At 35.6% G+C, this 18,075-nt stretch overlaps 1 protein-coding gene across 1 annotated transcript; it reads left to right on the forward strand.

The window, feature by feature from the left end:
* The first annotated feature begins 206 nt into the window (after window positions 1-206).
* Window positions 207-16,480, forward strand: LOC310899139 (uncharacterized protein). Its single transcript, XM_083835191.1, has 4 exons — window positions 207-520; window positions 857-921; window positions 3,504-3,581; window positions 16,142-16,480. The coding sequence occupies exons 1-4, from the start codon at window positions 473-475 to the stop codon at window positions 16,284-16,286; spliced, it is 336 nt and encodes a 111-aa protein (XP_083691317.1). The 5' UTR covers window positions 207-472; the 3' UTR covers window positions 16,287-16,480.
* The last annotated feature ends 1,595 nt before the right edge of the window (window positions 16,481-18,075 follow it).

Consider the following 18,075-nt stretch of genomic DNA (forward strand, 5'->3'; position numbering starts at 1 on the left):
TAGTTTACCTAAGCCTGCTTTCCCAACTTCTCCCAATGCTGCAGAGAGTCGAAGGCAGTTTATTCCTTTGAAGAATAAAGTTACGGCTGGAGTACAGTTACAGAAAATAAATTCTGCAAAGCTAATGTTGCTGTTAAAGTGAATTTAATTAATTCAGATGGGCTAGAAGATATAATTTGGGAGATGCTACCTGCAGCTCTGACTCACTTGCCATTAATTTTCTAGGAGTCCTGGGTTTCCTACCCATCTGGAAACGATTATTTAGGATTATAGTTAGCCTTAAACTCCTGGAGACTAGAAGCTGTGACTTTGATAGGAGTTTAGCTAGGCCAGGTATATGAACAGCTAGTAGTTAGAGGATAACAAGAAAGCATTATTCTCAGTTTTCCAGGTGTTTAGAGAATTTATTTTTTTATTATTATTTTTTTTTCTGATAAATAAAGGGGGAGGTTAAGTGTTTTGTTTGCAGCAAATGTGGCTTGTGGAGCAATTCTATTATAAAGTTGGCAAGCTCAAAGAGGTAAACGGTGGACTAAAACAAATTCATATGAACAATTTCTGTTCTCCAGAAGGCCTGTGAACCTTGCCTGCCTAGAAAATTGTGGCTGATATCAAAGTGTTTTCCTTATAAAGTCTGAGAACATCAGGCTAAAAAAATCTGTTCAGATATAGTCAGTAATGACAAGAAAACCTGTTTTTGGGTTGAAGCACTTTCAATCTGCAGAGTCCTTGCTTACCTGAAATAGCATGTATAGATAGACTATTGATTGAATTGACTGCATACTTTAAAAATAAAATCAAGACCAAAAAAAGCACTACTGTCAACTGGTATAAGAACTTTGTCTTCAATTTTTAGACGACACTTAATATCTTGCTTATATGGGAATCTATGGAAGCTGATATGGAAGACAAGATTCTTCGGTAAGAAGGGTCTTTTTACTATCTGCTGAATTTCATTTCATTCTCTATAAGCAAATCAGAAACCGTTATTGCTCAGTTTCAATGTTTTTTTCCTCAATTTTTGGTACTGTGTTGTTTGCCTGGGTGGAATGCTATTGTTAGGGTTTGGATTTGTATAGATAGCAGCTGCAGGAGGAAGGTCTTGCAAAGCTGTTTCAATTCTTAAGCTTGTTCAGCTTCAAAGAACTAAATAGAATGCTGTTACCTCTTTACATTCCTTTTCTTTTCCTGGGCTTGGGAACACTGTTGGTTACCTACTTTATGTACCAGGCTAGAGTCTGAGTTGCAGCTGTATCTTGCTGTGCCTGTAAAGGCAGGACTACACATTGGGCCACTTGCATTTTATTCACACCACTTCTCTCCAGTTTTCAAGCAATATTGATTATCTTTCATATGTGGAAAAAATAAATTAAGGTTAGGCTAGTTTACAACACTTAGGAAGATGAACTACTGTGGAGCAGCTAACACAACAACCAGGAAAATGTCTGTACCAGGTGAAACCCACCATTCATCCAGTGTAGTTTCCTTCTGTTAATGATGCTGGCCAATACAATATTGTAGAAAAAATAAAAACAGAACAAGTTTATAGTGATGATTTCCAGAATACTCTTTCACCTCCAGAAATTTGTGATTGAGGTGATTCAGAGGTTTCCTGTGCCAGAAGCATTGCTCTTGAATTCAAATGTGCTGTACCATACACCTTACCCTAACTAGAAGCCAAGGTTCAACTACTACACTGGAGAATATTTTTGGTTTCTCTGATGATAGTAGTGTTTGATACTGGGCCAAATCATCCTGAAGGAAAGTGAGAAGTTAAAGGTGTTTTCAGAATCAGGATTATATATGAATTGAATGTTATGATCTGGTGCTGTTGATAATCAGCTTATGAAACAAGAATGAAATACCCTGATACAACTGTTCCGGGAAAAACACGTAGCCTGACAGCAGAGCGATTGCTTGGCAGGTAGCTCCGTGGTAAGTACTGAAGGAATAGAAGTCACCTTGAGAGCAGATGGAACACAATCAAAGATTAATAGCAAATTTATGATCCTTTTAAGAACAGGAGCCAAATAAAGGCAAATTGAATCATAAATTTAGAGGCTATATAGGATCAGAACATGTAAAAGTAGTCGTTATTGGTAAAATCAATTTGGCTAACATGACTAAGAAGAGAGAGCATTCTGAAAGGTTGCACCATGGGTTCTGGGCTAGTTTTGCTAATCTCCCTTAGCAATTAAAAGAGAGGAGGAGGAAACAGAGCACAGCAAAAGCCGTAGGTTTTCTAAATTCAAACAGGAGACTTTTCTATCCATGGGCTTTGGGAATTCTGGATAGGATATGGAACAGCAGTAAATCCTTCTGTCATAGCAGAATAACTTTGCATTCCCTCTGTCGAACAATGTGCATATTTAACAGTTTATGTGAGAGGCGCTATAGAAGTCTAGGCTCATCTGATCATGCAGCACTTGAAACAAAATAACTATTTATTTGTTTTCTCAAGTTTTATTGAAAGAAAGCTGTAAAAGAAATGAATTCATAAAATATTGATGTCTGAGATGTGATGTTTATTCATAAATATTTATTATAAAATGTTTATTATAAAATGCACTAGCAGTAAAGCTATATTACCTTCAAATCTGGTAGCCAAAGTTATGTCAGTTTCTCTGTGCAATCTAGTTCCTTTTATTTCAGCTAAAACTAGAAATTTCAGACTTAACTGCCTTTTCACATTACCTTGTTTTAGGTGGGGTGAGTCTGTAAACAATAACAACCGGGGAGAAGAAAGTGAAACAGGAAATTAAGAATTTGTACAGTGTTTCATCAATTTTATTTACATGCTGCCTTTCAGCACCAAGTATTGCTTTAGAAATGAAAAATAAAATTAATTGAGAAAATAAATTGAAGTATTGCAGCTGCAGCAGTGTTGAATTCAACAAATATATTCATTTTTTATAGTTAAATCTAATGGTAGTAAAATTTAGTGAGGCTTTTTGGATCATATTCTGCACTGGTATAGGAACAGCTAAACTGTCGTCAAAGGTTGACAGGTATTTCTGCTGATTTCTAGAAATCTATTTCTTCTTGATAGTGATAAGATGCATGGCATATAATACAAAACAGAGCTGGGTGTAGTGTAGTGTTTTAAACAATCATCCAAACCCTGATATTTGTCTCTGGGAAGTGTTTAGGGATCAAGGTAATTCATCTAAAACTTAATGCAAGAATGAATAATGTCAAAAAACACCAGAGCAGGGACAAATGCATTTTAATCTAGTGTTTCAGCTATTATGTCAACTGAGCTTTGTTTTGTGTTTTTCCAATGCTGAACTGTAATTAATGGTGTTGTTTATATTCATTGCAATAGCATCAAGAAACCACAGTTGAGAACAAGGCATTATTCTTTTATTGAATTTAGTTGTTGCTAGATAAGAAAGAAGACGACTCTGCAATCTACAGTCCTAATTCTACAAGTGAACATTTTGCTCTCAATGAGAATTCTGTTGAAATCAACAGAACTTAATATAGAAATGCCATCTTTGCAGAAACAGCATCAAGATCAGAGCTCAAGTGACAGCAAGCTGGAAACAGGCTGTAATGAGCTGTAGAGAAGGAACACAAAGGTAAAAGTGACAAGAAAATATGCCTGTGCTAGACTAATGGTATACATGCTAAGATGCATTTAAGTCATTGTTCTCTTTATTTGAAAACTGTAGACTCACAAAAGAACACCTCCAACTAGTTCAGGGAGAGGTATGCATCAACACATAGCTGTGGCTGTCTGTTTTGCTGTTGATTCAATGCGTTGACCCGCTCTGAAATCATGCATCTACAAATCTTACAAATACATCATTATAAATGATTGCTGTACCCATGGAAAAGCTGTAGCTAATAAATAGCTTAGGACTCTTCAAGGTGGGCTCCAGTAACTACATAGAAATATGCCTACAGTAAAATTCAAGCCTTGGATTTCTATATTGCTTGTAAAGATATCCCAGCCAAACAAGGGCACTATCTTTTCATGAGGGTATGTATCTGCAGCTATTCTTGTAAGACCTGAGCAGTGTTAACTCTTTATCTTAAAATGTTGGAGGGGAAGGTGACCTTTTCAATTAGTTGCATAGCAGGTAGAGCACGTGCTCAGGAACCCATGAGGTACTCAAACCTGTGAGTTTCCTGTGAATGTTCTGATCATTATCAATTCAGCTCACCAAGAGCTTAGGAAAATTCACAAGAAATCATAAGATCTGGTCAACCTATAAGGCAATTCATGCAATGCAAAAATCTCCACACCCATCACATCAAAGACACTACGGGAAGAAGGCAAGGGGCATAGGGTTCAAAGTATAAATAAAATCTAATAAATAATCTGTATACTTAATTATACTTAAGTGTTTAAAAACATTTTAAAAAATCCCAACAATCTAATAAATAATCTAAATATCTAATATAAAGTAAATATGATGTATTTTCTAAATATAAAGTATCTAAAAAAAGTTTAAGAAAAATCCAAACTGCACAGCTTATATAAGAAGAGAATGAAAAATAGGCACCAAAATTAGTGTGATCCTAACTCTAATTAGATTTTTCCAGGTACTATTTCAACACACTGAATATAGCTTTTGCTCAAGAAAGGTGTCAAAAAGTATAATTTATTGCTTTCTATGGTAAGAATTCAAATTCTCTAGAAAAAGAAAATGGTTAGTATGGGCAATTTCACTTTAATCCATTTCTTCTGTATTAACAAAGCTATTAGGGAGCAGAAAGAGCTTATGCTTAATGACACTAGTGCAGTAATTCTCTCTAATAACCCTTTCAAAGCTTAGACTTTTATTTTGTTTTTAACTATTAAGGAAAAACATTTTTCATTTGAGTAAATGTTAATATCTGTCAGTGAAAGTATTTATGAACTTTGAAAGCTGAAAATATCTTGAATTTTTCACATATGAGCAATTCTGTTGCTTTAGCACAAACAAGTTTATTTTGACAGGAAGGGCCTTCTGTGTGGAGTAACCTGTTTGTTTTGATTTTTATAGCAAAGACTTCCACTTACAGTCTGCAGTTTTAACTTAAATGGTAGGTAGGTACCACCACTGCCAGCTACAATGCAGTTTCACGGCAGTGGCCGTTTCATGCAAGATGTCTTCCCAGGCAAGTGAGTTAAAAAGTGTGACATAACTACATTTTTTTTCCTAAAAAGATGTATTTCATAAAGGCTTACCTACATCTTCTTTATTAATAAAAGATTAAACTTGCGCTGATTTAATATTGCTGAATAAAAGCTATTAGATGTACATTTTTGTCACCCTTTAAGAAATAGACTTCAAAAGGTAGAACTTGTGAGCTATTTGTATGAAAAAGAATAAGGAAATTAATTTGCACCCTCATTTTGCGTGCTTTTTTTCTCCTAAGTTAAGGATGGCTGGGGTCATTGCCCATTTGCTTGATAACATTCCATGCCTGGAGGGTATAGCTTTCAGGAACAGTATTACATAGACCTAACAAATTCTGAATCTATTAGTTGACTTTTCTTTAGTAATTTAGTACAATTTCTTATCTCAGCAGATAAGATGTAATTAGAAGAGAACCTCTACTAGTGTATTTTCTTTTTCTCCACAATATTGTTTCCATTTGTACACCATTAGTAAACTTACAAAATAACGAGTATTCAAGTGCTTTGAGTTTGGTATTAAATATAGAAGAAACTATAACATTACAAATAATATGAAGCAGTTCAAATGTTATCTATTATTACAGATGCTGCTAATAATTTGTCAGTGAAGTGTTTCAAAGCATACAAAATGTCACTGACCCAATTACTGAAGCTACAGTTCTGAAGTAGACTTTGTGCTGTAATTGCTAAAGAGTTATTTAAAGCACTTACAAAATGTGATTGGGAAGGTAGCTGGAGCTGAGTAAGAGGGATATATATATTTTCTGTTAAGTCTGTGACAACATTCCTAAGCTATGTATGAAGAAAATAGTAACTTTGACACTTGGGTAACTTTGCATTGATTTCATTAATGGTATCCAAATTCAGAAAAGGAATGAGTGATTCAGTCTATTCCCTCGGTATATACAAACTCAAATAATTACAAGTTGAAACAAACATTACATATTTTCAGTCAATATTATGTATTGTAATGGAGCTGTGTGAAGATGGGCTAGAAAGTTGGCAGATAATAACAATTTGCCCCCTTTTGCGTGAGAAGAGTACTGCATTTGCCAAGACTACAGAATCACTTTCTGTCTCTTGCATGGATAAAAATTAAGTCCTGCTGGCTTAGGAGATGCTCATCTTTGCAGGGTGATTGAAATACTTTGGTAGCAGCTGCTGCAAGCTGTGCTTTCATGCTGCTAAGCCCAGGGATTTTTTTTTTCCTGAAGATTTCTTTTGGTACCACCCTGAGGCTCTTAAGGTTTTATTCTTTTCCACTTAACATTTGTAAATTAATGAAAATTATTTTTATTCAGCATTATTTAGTTTCTATTGAACTGATGAATTTGTCTCATTTCTTTCATTTAGTCAAATGATTTTTTTCTTATTAAATGAACTATCTTGGCTGCCCTGTACTTACATTTCCTGACAGTGATACTTTGTCAGCTACTCTAATTCAGTTATTTCTTACATTGGTTTCTGGGTTCTTTCCATGCTGTAGTTTTGCTTTTTGTTGTCTTTGATTCTCAGTATGTAGGTCATGCTCTTATCTCATCCCCTAACTTGAACTTAGAAAGGGCTGAAACTTATAAGCTTACTGCTCAGCACTTAGCTAACTGGTTCTCCATAAGCAAAATTTAATTCAAAATAATTTGAATGAATGTAGGGATCACTTGAAGAAACATCAAAAATTAACTTTGCTAGTCATGGTGAATACATTGAGACAAGGATTTTATTTCTAATCAGCAGCACAGGAAATTATTTTTCATAATTCCATCCTGATCAGAATGAATTGTTTTTTCTCTATTCTGATACCAAAAAAGTCTTAAATGCCTGTTCAACAAATATATATTATTGTTGGCAGATGATTCCATTCATTTATAGACCAAAATTAAAAAAAAAAAAAAAAGGAGTTGAAGGGCAGTCATCCTTTTAATTAAATTATGGGGAGAGAAGGAAGCTTTAGTCATATACCAGAGGGAATACATAGGGAATATTTCCACTATGATTTTCAGGTTCTACTATGTGTTTTGGAATGTTTTGGAATCAGTATGAAGTGGCAGACATTGTAGGCTGTCTTAAAAACTAGGATGAACCAAATGGTCTTTGCTATAATTTCTATAGGTCTTCATTAACTATTTGATCCGGTCAATTTGTATGTTGATTAACAAAAGACAGTAGCAAAACTGTACTTCTGCACTCAGCTGCTGATTGTTAGCTCATTAACTAACTTTATTTTATGATCAGTTTTCTTCTGTGTGTATTAAAACCACTATACAGAATTACCTAATAGCACAACAACTTAAGCATTTATTTGGGTTTATTTCCTTATTTAACCATTTTATCATATTAGATTTTTTGCATTATCGTTAACTTCATGGTTGCATTTTTCAGCATCAAGAGATCAAATTCTTTCCACTTGGTTGCACTGCTAATATTTCTAAAATGTTTCTAAGTATCTGCAGATTGTCTTACTGATAGTTCACTATTTTACTTCATTTCAAGTTATGTTTTTTTTCCCCAAAAAAGATGTTAGTGATGGTGAGCTATCTTAAGAATTCTTACTGTCGGTGATGTCTGAAATAATAGTATTTTCCCATAACATTATTATTTTAGCTTCAAGGGAAAACAACTTTCATCTTTAATACAGCAAAGATCATACTGTATGTAAAGCACATGCATGAAGAAAGACTCTAGGCTATGTGAGGAAGAAAGAAAAGATATTTTAAGCATATGGCATTGCTACGTAGTTATGATAAAGAGCTAGAAGGTTTTAGTAACACTTTCTAGAAAGACTGTTGGTACTTTAGTTCTATTAATAACAAATATTAGAGATGAAGCATTGTCTCATAATTCCTCATCAGGAAAAATCACCAGAGCAACTTGACTTTGACATCTGGCCTAAAATAGCACTGAAAGAGAATTTTGCTTAAGTGATTTTATACTATATGCCTTCATCTTTTGCATTTGTGCTCTAGAAAGTCATGTTGGCTCTTAGATGACATCATGATATGAAAGAAACTGCTAGTATTGGCCAAGAAGTCTTTCTCTCAACTCTGATCCACTGAAAATCTATGAATTATAACTTAGTTGTAAATTACAACGACAACTAGAGCAATATGGAACTGAAAGTATGTTATGAACTAAAAGTTCATAACTTTTTAGGAAATAAATCTTTATGGTGGAATAGAAGTGGTATTAAAATATATGGGTGAAATACACCCTAATCTAGTCTTCTTTTTTTTTTTTTTCTATTTTGAGCCTGTTATGGTTGATAGAGACAGGCACTGACGCCATTAAAATATAAACTGAAACTTAAAACACTGGGGATGAAAAAATATTTGCCGCCTTCAGTTGTGGGATCCTTGATTGTGTTCTGCTGGCACAATTCTCATTGTTAGAAAACCCAATAATATTTCTGATATTTATGGTAAAGGATTGTATTTTGACTGTAAGGCCTTTGTTATATAAATATAATAAAGCCAAATACTTTTAAACTGCTTACAGTAAGGTTATAATACAATTCTTCTGGGGTGACCATTACCAAACTTATAAGCAAGGTGGAATAGAACTTTAAACATAATATTATGCCTTGATTTTTCCCTGTGTTAGTGGCTTTTGTTTGTTTACTGCCATACTTTAACTATTTAGACAGCTGCTGATCCCTCTCCCCCAACAGTTCCCCTTTCACTGTTGGAGAAGAGCTCTGCTGCTTTAGAATGCCCCTCCCGACAACATCCCATTTAAAACCTCAGCTTTTTTTCAGTTTTTCTCCTTGTGAAGCACACCTGTGGGCTTCATCCATGCAGCTGCTGATGCAGTCATCCAAACATGTCTCCCCTTCTCTTCCAGCCTGCCAGCTAAGGCAGTGTATTCATGCTGGGCTTTTCAGCTGAATGGCAGAGCAACCTAACCCTTTTGTGACTCAGCCAAAGGTGAAGTACATGTACTTCATATCAGGTTTGTTTTTCTTTCTTAAATACATAGCACAGAAATGTTTCTCTTCTTTTGCCTGGCTTTCAGCAAGAACACAGAATATTGGCTGCTAGAAGACTGACAAGAAGATTATAACTTTGAGCTGTCAAACAGGTATCAGCATTACACCCCCATGCAGTTTTTGTTAATTCTGCTACTTTGGCTATTAGATTTAAGCTATATATTCTGCAGACAGCACCGAGACAAGTGAGACAGAATGGGAATAAGGATCGAAGGGACTGAACACTTGGAACATCTTTTTTTCTGTTCTTAGGAGGTTCTAGACATAAAACCTGTTTTTCAAATGTGAATGACTGAAGTATGTAACCTAAAAATAGTTGACATTGAAAAAAGGAAGCACTTTCATAACAAGTACATCAGTCCATGCATAGGAAAGTTTGCAGTAAAATGAAGCATTAAGTTTTCTTGCTGAAAATAAGAAACCACATAATTTATTTCTATATTTTGTCCTTCTAGTTAATAAACAATCTTTCTTAACAAAATAACAGGCTTCTTGAGCCATGTAAACATATTGTAGTTACTGTAGAACTTCCAAACGAAAATTGTTATTTTCAAAAATAATTCCGATTTCATATTAAGTAACCATTTCTCACATACAGAATATACTAGCATGGATTGTTTCCCACCTGTGCAGTAAGTGGACTGCTGTATTTTTACTGAAGCAACATGTTAGAAATGGGTGAAAGTAATTTTACAACAGAAAGGTCAGTTTATTATTGTTTTCTTAAGTGTAGATAGCTCTGAAACTAAGTCTTTGAGTAGTTCTTGGGAGTATTTGAGAGATTCCAATGGAATTATACGTCTGCTTTCGAAGCCTCTGTAGTATTTACATAAAAACCTAACTGACATTTTCAGAAGCTAAGAGGAATCTGGTTTAGGTATATATGCTGAACAATTTTGATAGAATCCTGAGATACAGATTTTTGAAAAGGTATTTAGGTGCTTCATAGTGTTTTCAGAAACAGCCAGACGTAACACCAGGGAGACTTTGTTTAGGAAACTGTCACTAGCTATTCATTGTGTCAAAATAGTTTCCCACACCTGGCACACTTTTTTTTTTCTTTGTTTTCTGATTCCTGTGAATCTCAACATCAGTGCACTTATTTGGAAACAGCAGTTGCTGCACAGGTTGTTCCTTGAGACTGCAGTTGAGGCTGAACTGAATTTAGATATTTTCAGATTCAAAGACTGGATTAGAAAAGGAGAAAAGCAATCTTACTATTCTTCTAAAAAGACGCATTAAACCTATTCTATGAGCAAAGCTACAAATGAAACTGGTGTATCTGCTCTTTATCTGCCAAAATCTATGCAATTTTCAGATACAAGTCATACCTGAAGTAGAGAATCCTAGCTCATTCACGGAGAAGTATCTTGGCTTTTGACACCTTGTGTGTGAAGAAGTCTTTGCTTTTATTTTGTTTTTCCTTGAACAATATTCCATGCCATGACAGTCATCAGTCTATGCTGTTTAACTATGATCTCACTTGAGACATATGCATGTATTGACATGCATAAATACAGTGAATCCTACCACAATTATTCAGAATTTCCACTCCTCATCCTTGTTACAAAGTTTCTTGCAGGCAGAAGCAAAACATTATTGTTTTTAATTTCTCTCTGGGAAATTATTTTTCTTCCCCTCTATGCAAAATAGAGCAAAGATACAGAGATATAGCAGAGGTATAGCAAAAATTTAGTATCTTTCTTCAAACACAGAATAAATCAATACATAGTTGTTATGATTTTTTAATGTAATCTTCTCGTTAGCTTGAAACACATTTGAGTTCATAAAAAAAGATCCTGAAACCTTTCTGTATGGCAATAAAGGAGCTGAATCGTGTTTTCCATTGAAGATGTGGTTTCAGTATGACAAGTTGCTTTCATTCATTTTTTTTTTTTCATTTGGCCTGAGCAAGAATATGAAGAGTAAAAATGATGGCTTCATTTTGGTTTAATTTTTTCCCAATACTGAGTCAAAACTTACAGACTTTATGGAAGCCCATTCATCTACTCAAATCAGGAGGACTTCTGCTTTCCTAAGAAACAAACAATTGGCTCTTTATTGCATGATCTGAATAACAAAACAGTGCTAAAAGACATTTTTTTTTGAAGTGGTATAGCTGGCTTTGTCTTCTGGCATTTTGTTACAGCACCCTCTGTGCTGTACTTTAGAAACCTAACAACTTTTTTGTCTTATTTACTCTTTACGTATTCAAAAATATCCAACTGGGTTGTTTCCAGTAACAGTGTAGAGGTCTTTTTCTGCTTTCACTCAAATTAGCTTCATTTTACAGATAAGGAAACAGAGGAGGTAAGATATGTCAGCATTCTCTAAGGGATTGGTAAATGAGTCCAGGTTCAAGCTATAGTCCTTTAAGATGATCCTCTGAGTAAGTTAGACTTAATAAGTAAGGTATGGGAATAATAAGTAAGGTATCTATTTGCTTCTGATATTTTAAAAAATCCTTTGATAGTGAGTAATCCAGGTGAAAAGTAATATTCAGAGGGAGAAAAGGCAGTAATTTTAGGGATTTGGATATTTCTGTTCCAGAGATGTAATTTCCTAAGGCATTTAGACCTGAAAATTATTTGTCATTCCAATACCTATTACTGGTTCATCTGACATAAAGGGAGATTTTACTGCATCCTCTGTTATGTTTTGCTTTATATGTGACTCTGTAGATTGTTAAACTTTTACACCTATTATGGAATTCAATTTCTTCAAAAATGCATGATAGTGCACAATTATAACAACGTTCTCACTTTGAATCAGCATGTTGTAGGCAGTTATGGCAACATGTTGTCTGTCACTGAAGCTGAGTTGAGATTAATATTTCTGCTGCTTTTTCTTATATGCCTAAAACAGCATTTGAGCACTGAAAATAGTGTGTATTTCTTAGCTCCCTTTCCAAAGACAGTTCTATGCAAGTTGAGATCAAAAAATCTGCATGCGTATATTTAAAAAACAAACAAAAAAAAACAACAACAAACAAACACAAAAGATATAGTTACTCTTTGGGCCTGTTAAATCAGTAAGTACAAAGATAACTTTCACTGAATGTCTTTTATGCTATAAGAAGAATAATGACTTTATTTTTATTAGCTGTATTAACTGTTAGTGAATTTATTCCCATAGCAAGAAGCTGTTTCAAAAGAAATTCTTCATTTCATATTGAGTTTACAGCTTATTTTGCTTCTACCTGATTTATTTATTTATTTATTTATTTATTTTTAACTCACAGAAGGTGATCAGATGTAATGAGTTTTTTTCTTGCTGGATGGTGAATTAATGTTCATGGAGTTAGCTTATGCTATGTATTTCTATGGCACAGAGGTGTATCTTAAAGAAACAAATGGTAAATCTGCTTTTATTATCAAATACTTTTTCAAATAATTTCTATTGTCTTCTCTGAACTGACTAGGAAGTGCAGTGTAGACCTCTAGATTAGTAGTTGATGGACACTATTAGGTCTTCCCTTTAGGAGGCTACATTGCTACTTCCCCCTGAAGCAGTATTCTGACACCCGTGCTTTTATGTCTGACAGTCTTGTTAAACAACAAATAACATATTTCGTGCTATACCTTAAGATCTGTTGTCTGTCAATGCTAATTTTGATGGGTTTTTGAAATGTTGGCAGTCTTTTGGAGATGGAATTGCTTTGAGCTAGAGTTCCTTCTGATTTGTTTTAACTATTTCTCAAGGTCATGAATCCAGCTACCTGATGTTGGACAGGTTGCTCCAGAAGGTTATTTTTGTATAGTTACTAAAGTATTATCAATTCTGTTCAAGAAATATGTTACCACTAAATTTCTTAGTGAATAGTGAAATACATCTGTCATCTGCTGTCTTTAGCCGTGTTTGACTAAATCTGGGCATGGAAGAAGACTAATGGGTAGGTAAGTGTCATCAACTGGTAGGAAGCACCAGGGCCAGGAAGTTTCCTGAGCAGGAAAATGTGTGTGTGATTTGCTACTCAGCAAAAAATACTGTCATGCTGTTTGATGTTCAGGGAATGACATTAGCAAATACACTTCTTTTCAACCATTTCACTTTTGGAATTGTGTAGTCTAGACTATTTTCCCTGTGATTTTCAGAATTTTGAAACTGTAATTATGGTACTGTGGCAGATGGTGCTCTGTGTTATTAATGTTCTTTTTATCATGACACAAAAGTCTTATAATAGGTGTTCCTGAATGTAATTTAAAAAAACAAACAAACAAAAAAAACAACCAAACAAAAACAAATTTCCAGCATGTTTCATCATTCTTTTCTGTTACTAGCAGAGTTTTATAGCTATCAGTCAGCTATCATACCAGTAATACAGTCAGTTATCATACCCCAGAAATACCAAAGGTGTTACTTCCAGGTGAAGACTGCATGTAGTTAATTATAAGAACTTTAGAGTCAGAATGGTTTTGGTTGGAAGGGATCTTAAAGATCATCCAGTTCCAACCCCCCACTATGGGCAGGGACACCTCCTACTAGACCTGGTTGCTCAAAGCCCCATCCAGCCTGGCCTTCAAGGCCAGGGACAGTGACAGAGCATCCACAGCTTCTCTGGGTAGCCTGTTACAGTGTCTCACCACCCTTATAGGAAAGAATTTCTTCCATGTATCTAATTCAGATCTATGCTCTTTTAGTTTAAAGCCATTGTCCATTGTTCTATCACTACACTCCCTGACAAAGAGTCCTTCTCCAGCTTTCCTTTTGGTACTGGAAGGCCTCCTTAATATCTCTTTCCGGAGAAGAGAACCTTCTCTTCTCTTCTCCAGGCTGAACAACCCCAGCTCTCTCAGCCTGTCCTCACAGGAGAGGGGCTCCAGCCCTCTGATCATCTTCATGGCCCTCCTCTGGACTTGTTCTAAAAGGTCCATGTCCTTCTTGTACTGGGGGCCCCAGAGCTGAATGCAGGGCTCCAGGTGGGGTCTCATGAGATCAGAGTAGAGGGGGGGAATCAATGCCCTCAACCTGCTGACCACGCTGCTTTTGATGCAACCCAGGGTACGGTTGGCTTTCTGGGCTGCAAGCACACATTGCCGGCTCATGTGGAGCACCTCCTCAACCAACACTCCCAGGTCCTTCTCCTCAGGGCTGCTTTCAGTCCGATACAGAATACTGTAATAAACAAGAAAGGTTATATGATAGAACTTCAGGAACTCATGATAATACTGATTTATAAAACAGTGCTTCCACTGGATAGCATGTACAAAGTCCATATAGGCTCCCAATTATTTCTAGTATAAAGTGGGTGCTTTGAATTATAAAAACCAGCAGAGGAATTAACAAAATGGCTGTATTACACGTTAGATGTCTAATGTAGACTTTTCCTCATATCCATATAATTTCCTCATGTCCATATATTCTGATTTTCCTCTGAGCATTACAATACTTGTTTTCTAATGGTTTAGCAACTGGCACACAAGAAACAGTGGTCTGAGCTCTGTATGATAGAATATGGTGCCATGCAGAAAGGCTTGCAATAGCCGTATCGCTAGCTGAGGTATCAGTGGCATGTAGACACCATAAGAGAGTCTAACAGTTATTCTTCGAAGTATTTTAATTTGGAAAGGTGTGGTGCTAGATAGTCAAAACAAGGTTGCACTCTCCTCTTTTTCTGGTTTATCATCTTTGTCAATACATTACTATCCACATGGCCAAGCAGTTTTTTTAATTTCCTTTTTTTTTTTTTTTTAAAGCTTTGCCAGTTGGTCACAACCTTTGCCACAGGAGAATGATGGCTTGATAGCATTAGCAACTGCAGCTGGGTTTATGAGTCTGATTGCTGGTTTACCAAAATTTGACAGATTTTCAAGGCACAAATTACTTTTGATTGTTAAACTTGTTTCCTAGCTAAATTTATGTCCCACTTGCTCAATTCTGTTGCCTGGTGCTTGTCCTGATCTCCCTATCTAATCTTCGCTTTCCTAGTTCTTGACTTTGGCACAGTTCCTGGCAACATTCGCTGCATAGACCTTTGACTTTGTGGAATCAATTTCTTCCCCATTTCCTGACCTTACTTACCCTGGCCATGGTAGCAACTTTCCATCTCCATTTCTGATTCCATTTTGTCTGACACTTAGTGTCCTAATAGTATTAAATGTGCACATATGCCATTTAAAAAGTAATTTATTCTGTAAATCGTCCTTCTCTTTCTCCTATTAAAATAGGATTGAGAAGATGAAATGATCTAACAGATTTTAAAGTATACAAACCTATAATTCCATTACTGATTCAACAATGCAGTCACAACCTCTCTCCATCAAGAAAAAAATCATACGCAGGAGGCGGTTTAGGTCAGGTCATCCCTAATGAGTGAGTGGCAATCTTTTCTTTACATAGCTGTCACTCATAAAACAGGCTTTGTCAGGTGGTATTCAGAAGAAGCCCCGAAGTGTACCTTATGGAGAAATAATTGCTTTTGCTAGAGACTGGTTGTTAGTTTTGTGACAGAACTAAGGCACCTGATGTGACAAGGCAATGTGGTGACTAATCGCATGCCTTCAGGCTCATATGAAAAAGGAATAACATGGAAGTTAGCAATGTTATCTTTTATGACAGTAAGCTGGTTAATTTTTTCACTATACCCTGCAGTAGCTCTAGCTGCATTGATCAAGTCCTGCTGAGGGCCACATGGTGTAAGCTGGGAAAAGGTTATGCATACTCCCTCTTGACCATTACTTTCATGTTTATTTGCTGGGATCCCCTGAAGCCAAAGAATGTGAAATCCCTGAAATGGTCTCCAAAGTTTAACCTTAGTGGGAGAGAAGTGCAACAGAAGCACACAGTCCTTGTAGTTTGCCGCTGTTGCAGACGTATCTCAGAGCTAGACTGAAGCTGAAAGTAGGGATTCACTTTCCATGTTAGCTTCGCTTTAAAGTTGGAAATGTATGGCATAGAAATGTTGGGAAATTGGCATTCACTATGGCTATCTGCATTTGTGCTACCCATTCAAAATGTTTAAGAATTAATTCTTCTTTTATTGGTTAATTGTTCACATAACCTATTTTGTCTTTTAAACGTGTTTTCAGGAATTGGAAATTCACCATAGTTCCTTCCAAGCCCTGGTTTCCTAAGCTTTCCTATGGTTTTCTGACTTCCTGCTCCTTGCTCCTACCAGAGCCCATGTCATATCTGGAAATTATTATCATGGATCCTTTGCATTTCTTAAGTTGATATTTGCCCTTAAGTTGATATCTTGCTGGAGCTAGTCTAGGCTGATAGTACTTGGTCACTCAAATGACTCTAAGAATCATTTACTGTACAACTCTGCCTCTGTAATAATTGTATAAGAATTGTATTGAAGAAAGGAGAGGATAATAGAAGAGATAAGCAGATGGGTAAATAAAATCCACAAAAATAAACTTTGTTCTGCAAACTCTCCCTCAATCCCAATACTCTCATGTAGAAAAATGAGGAAATAGTGACTTTGTATGACTACTCAGGCCTCATGTGAGATGGCATGAATCTCAGAAAGCTGGTGTTTCCTAGAGCAAAGGAGTCCTAAGAGTTGAAACTGGCAATTTACAAATAAGTTGGATTCTTGTGAGAAAAGAATGGTGAATCTGGAGTGGCAAAAGCAGATCTAAATCATCTAACTGTTTGAGAAAGGTGTCAATGAATCTTCTGTCTAGTGACCCCAAAAATGAGCAGCACATAGGGAAGTCTGACTTTATTGGATCTTCTAAGCAAATTCTCAGCATAAATCCATTTTCTTCAGCACTGCCTTTATCTGTGCCTCGTACATGCAATTCAGTGAGCTCAGCATTGTGTGAGAGTAAACTAGGATGCCCTTGCATATTAATCTAGTCTGTGACCTGGTAATCCCTTCTCTTTTCCAACTCCTGTGGAAATATAAACATTCATAGCTGCTAACAAACCACATCTCTCAAATCTCAAAAGCAACAAGCAGTACCACATTTCATATTGACATTTCTCATAAAGTGTATCATACAGGTCATGGTACTCTTTCTTCTTAGGGACACAGCTTTGAGATTCAGGTCAATTTTATCTTTAACTTATTTTGAAAATTTTCTAGCTGGTATGCTGAGAATGTGCAAGTGGAAATAAAAATGAGTTTCAGGCTGACAGTATTTCAAACAATGTCATGCTTTGTTGATGGGAAGGAAGAATTAACCTCATGTTTTTTGATGGTCAGAATAGCAATACTTATTATTAAGTTCTTAATAGATAGTACTGGTCAGTTGACATTCAGCATTAGTTTATAAATAAGCACATTGGGGCAGGAATGACATATTTGAGAATTTATCTTTCAGTTCTTAAAGTCATAGTACTCTTCTGGGAGATGTAAAAATAAAATGTGTATATAATCTTTCAAAGCTAAAAAGTCATTTGAATAAGAATGATGCAAAAGGGTAAGCAAACTGATAGTAACCTGTAAAATACATACTATATACATATATATGTAATGGAGAACTGAAGTGTTTAAAACTGGAAGACTAAGAGACAGCTTCATAAGTTTACGTATTTATACTTATTCACTCCAGTGTACTGTCACCACAATAATAACTTAAATTAGGGAACACAGAGACCCACAATCTTAAATCACATTTTGCAGTGATTTTTTTTTATTATTATAGAAAAAAATAATTACTACCATTGAACTGACTTGATCTGCAGCACTTAGAATACTACTGTAAAGGAACAAAGTAATTAAGAGAGAAAATTCTGGCTTTAACCTAGTCTAGTGGATCAAACTGGGAGGATGCTGATGACAGCAGCTAAGAGACAGAAGCCTGCCTTATAGATTTAATAATAAATAAAAGTGTGATCAGTGATGCTGCTTTATGCTCTACTTTAGTCATTAATTAATCAAGCTATATGCACATATGGGAGGCTGTTGAAAAAAAAAAGTGAGTTCTGCTTCAGCATGCAGATAATACAGCTTTATATCTGCATTTCCAACTCCTGATGAAGGAAGATTACATTGCTGTCTTTCTGGGGG

This window comes from Anser anser (genome assembly GCF_964211835.1).
Source record: "Anser anser genome assembly, chromosome: 4".
NCBI lineage: Eukaryota > Metazoa > Chordata > Aves > Anseriformes > Anatidae > Anser > Anser anser.